Source organism: Sphaeroforma arctica (genome assembly GCF_001186125.1).
Source record: "Sphaeroforma arctica JP610 unplaced genomic scaffold supercont1.5531, whole genome shotgun sequence".
Taxonomy (NCBI): domain Eukaryota; class Ichthyosporea; order Ichthyophonida; genus Sphaeroforma; species Sphaeroforma arctica.
In genome coordinates this window covers 1-1,938 of record NW_014035027.1, presented here as the reverse complement: position 1 = coordinate 1,938, position 1,938 = coordinate 1, and the positions used below count along the sequence as shown (strand labels likewise).

Below are 1,938 nucleotides of genomic sequence, written 5' to 3'. Positions count from 1 at the left end.
TATCAATTCACCAATTCACCAATTCATATATGCATCAACGATGTTCATTTACACACACCTGTCCACAACCACTACGCCAGGGTATGCTGAAAAAGTACCACGTGGAGCCTCAAACATGGCGTGTTGCTGTATCGACACTCGTTGCCATTGCCCGAGACACGTTTCCTGTGCAATGTCGAGTGCTGAGTGAAGGCAAACACACCGTTGAGAGCACCACCACATTCAGAGCCTTCTTTGATTTACTGGATGACTACTTGTTCTGCGACGGGTAAGAGAGAGGATATGGCGTATCTGTCCTTTTCTCTCTGTCTGTGTGTGAGCGTGTGTGTGTGTGTGTGTGTGTGTTTGTGTGAGCGTGTGTGTGTGTGTGTTTATGTGTGTTTGTATCTGAATGTGTGTATGTATGCTTGTGTGAGTGAGTGCGTGAGTGTGTATGTAGGTGTGTATGTTCGTATTTATTTATGTATGCATGTGTACGTGTGTATCTTAATGTGAGTGAGTGTGTATTTCATTACAGCGTCGATTGCTGTGTCGGGTAGAACCGCTACCGATATCACAACTCTAAAGTTCTGCACAAATGAAGTTCTCTGGCTACTGTACGAGTAACTCGCTGTACACGAATGTATTGGTGTAGCATTAATATCAAATTAGTTTGTGAATTAATTTGTAACCCATCTATTTGTTTGCCTAATACTTTGTAGGGATGATAAATTGTTTGATAGTCCCGTCAGCCCACGCACTGTATATGTATAGTACAGAGGTGCCAGTCCACGCGCACATTAATTTCAGGGATGAAGAATCAATTGGCAGTCCCGTCATCTCACTCACTACATACGAACAGTACAGAGGCTGTACGAGATTAATGTGCGAATTGATTCTTATCCACCTCATCACTCGCACACTAATTTCAGGGACGAAGAATTAATCGACAGCCCCTTCATCCCGCCCATTGAGGAGCGGCACAGAGACGAATCCCTGGACCTGCAACTAATTGGATTAGTGCAGGACTTCTGCCTGCCACACATACAGTACTTGCCCGAGGAATTGGTCAACCAGATTATCATGACACTACAACGAGGTAGGTGGGTAGCACTGTGCGCCGCTGCTGGTTTGGGGGTTTAGGGTTTGGTGTGTGTATGGCGAGTGTATGTATTATTCTTTAGGAACTCTCGTTAGGAGGTGTGCTAGAGAAGACGGTAGTAGCCTTCGCACATGTACGCGCATGTACGCTCATTATCTATGCACATGTATGAATCTGAAGTATATATATTCATTTCATGTATGCACATGTATGAATCTTATATATATATTCATCTTAAGTACATGTATTTACCTTTCATATCTCCCCTCAGGATCTGTACTGGAGAACACAGAAGTAGCCTTCGCCCATATCCAGAGTGAGCCCGATGTTGACCCTCACACGGGCAGTCTGATGGTCAAAGAAGCACTGGCCACCGCCTGCTTTGAAACCCTATTGGAGTTCTCCTTTTTGGATCAAAACGGCGAAGAAATCGGGATTGGGGAAAGTGCTGAACCCAATTCCAGGTCATCGACACCGGCAGGTAGGTATATGCTGACGTTTAGGACAAAGAATTTCCGTTTCCATTCTTTGGGGTCTTTTTGCGGTTTGATTTTGTGTCTACCCAAACCGAATGTCGCATTGAGTGTTTATACACACATGCATGTGTTGCATAGATACCGCTAAAGGTGCAAAGGTATGGAGTACATATTTATATATTACCTACCTCGAGACATTTCGGTACTATATACTAACTTGGGGCAACAAACAGTTGGATTTTACCATTCTCAATAGCACTGACGCGCTTATGCTCTCATCGAGGTATATAATCATAAGCATCTATGCGTCACACTTTACACGCAAACCAGCACTATCTTTGCATTCCGTGTGCCACACACACACTCACTCACGCGCGCGCG

The 1,938-nt window shown here is 44.5% G+C and overlaps 1 protein-coding gene across 1 annotated transcript; it reads left to right on the top strand.

Annotated features, from left to right (window-relative positions):
• Window positions 1-83: 83 nt before the first annotated feature.
• SARC_15051 (hypothetical protein) lies at window positions 84-1,562 on the top strand (the record flags this gene model as incomplete). The annotated part of the gene is made up of 3 exons (XM_014290818.1): window positions 84-268; window positions 912-1,078; window positions 1,353-1,562. Coding segments are annotated over 3 exons (562 nt in total), but the record flags the coding sequence as incomplete, so codon positions are not given.
• Between the last annotated feature and the right edge of the window lie 376 nt (window positions 1,563-1,938).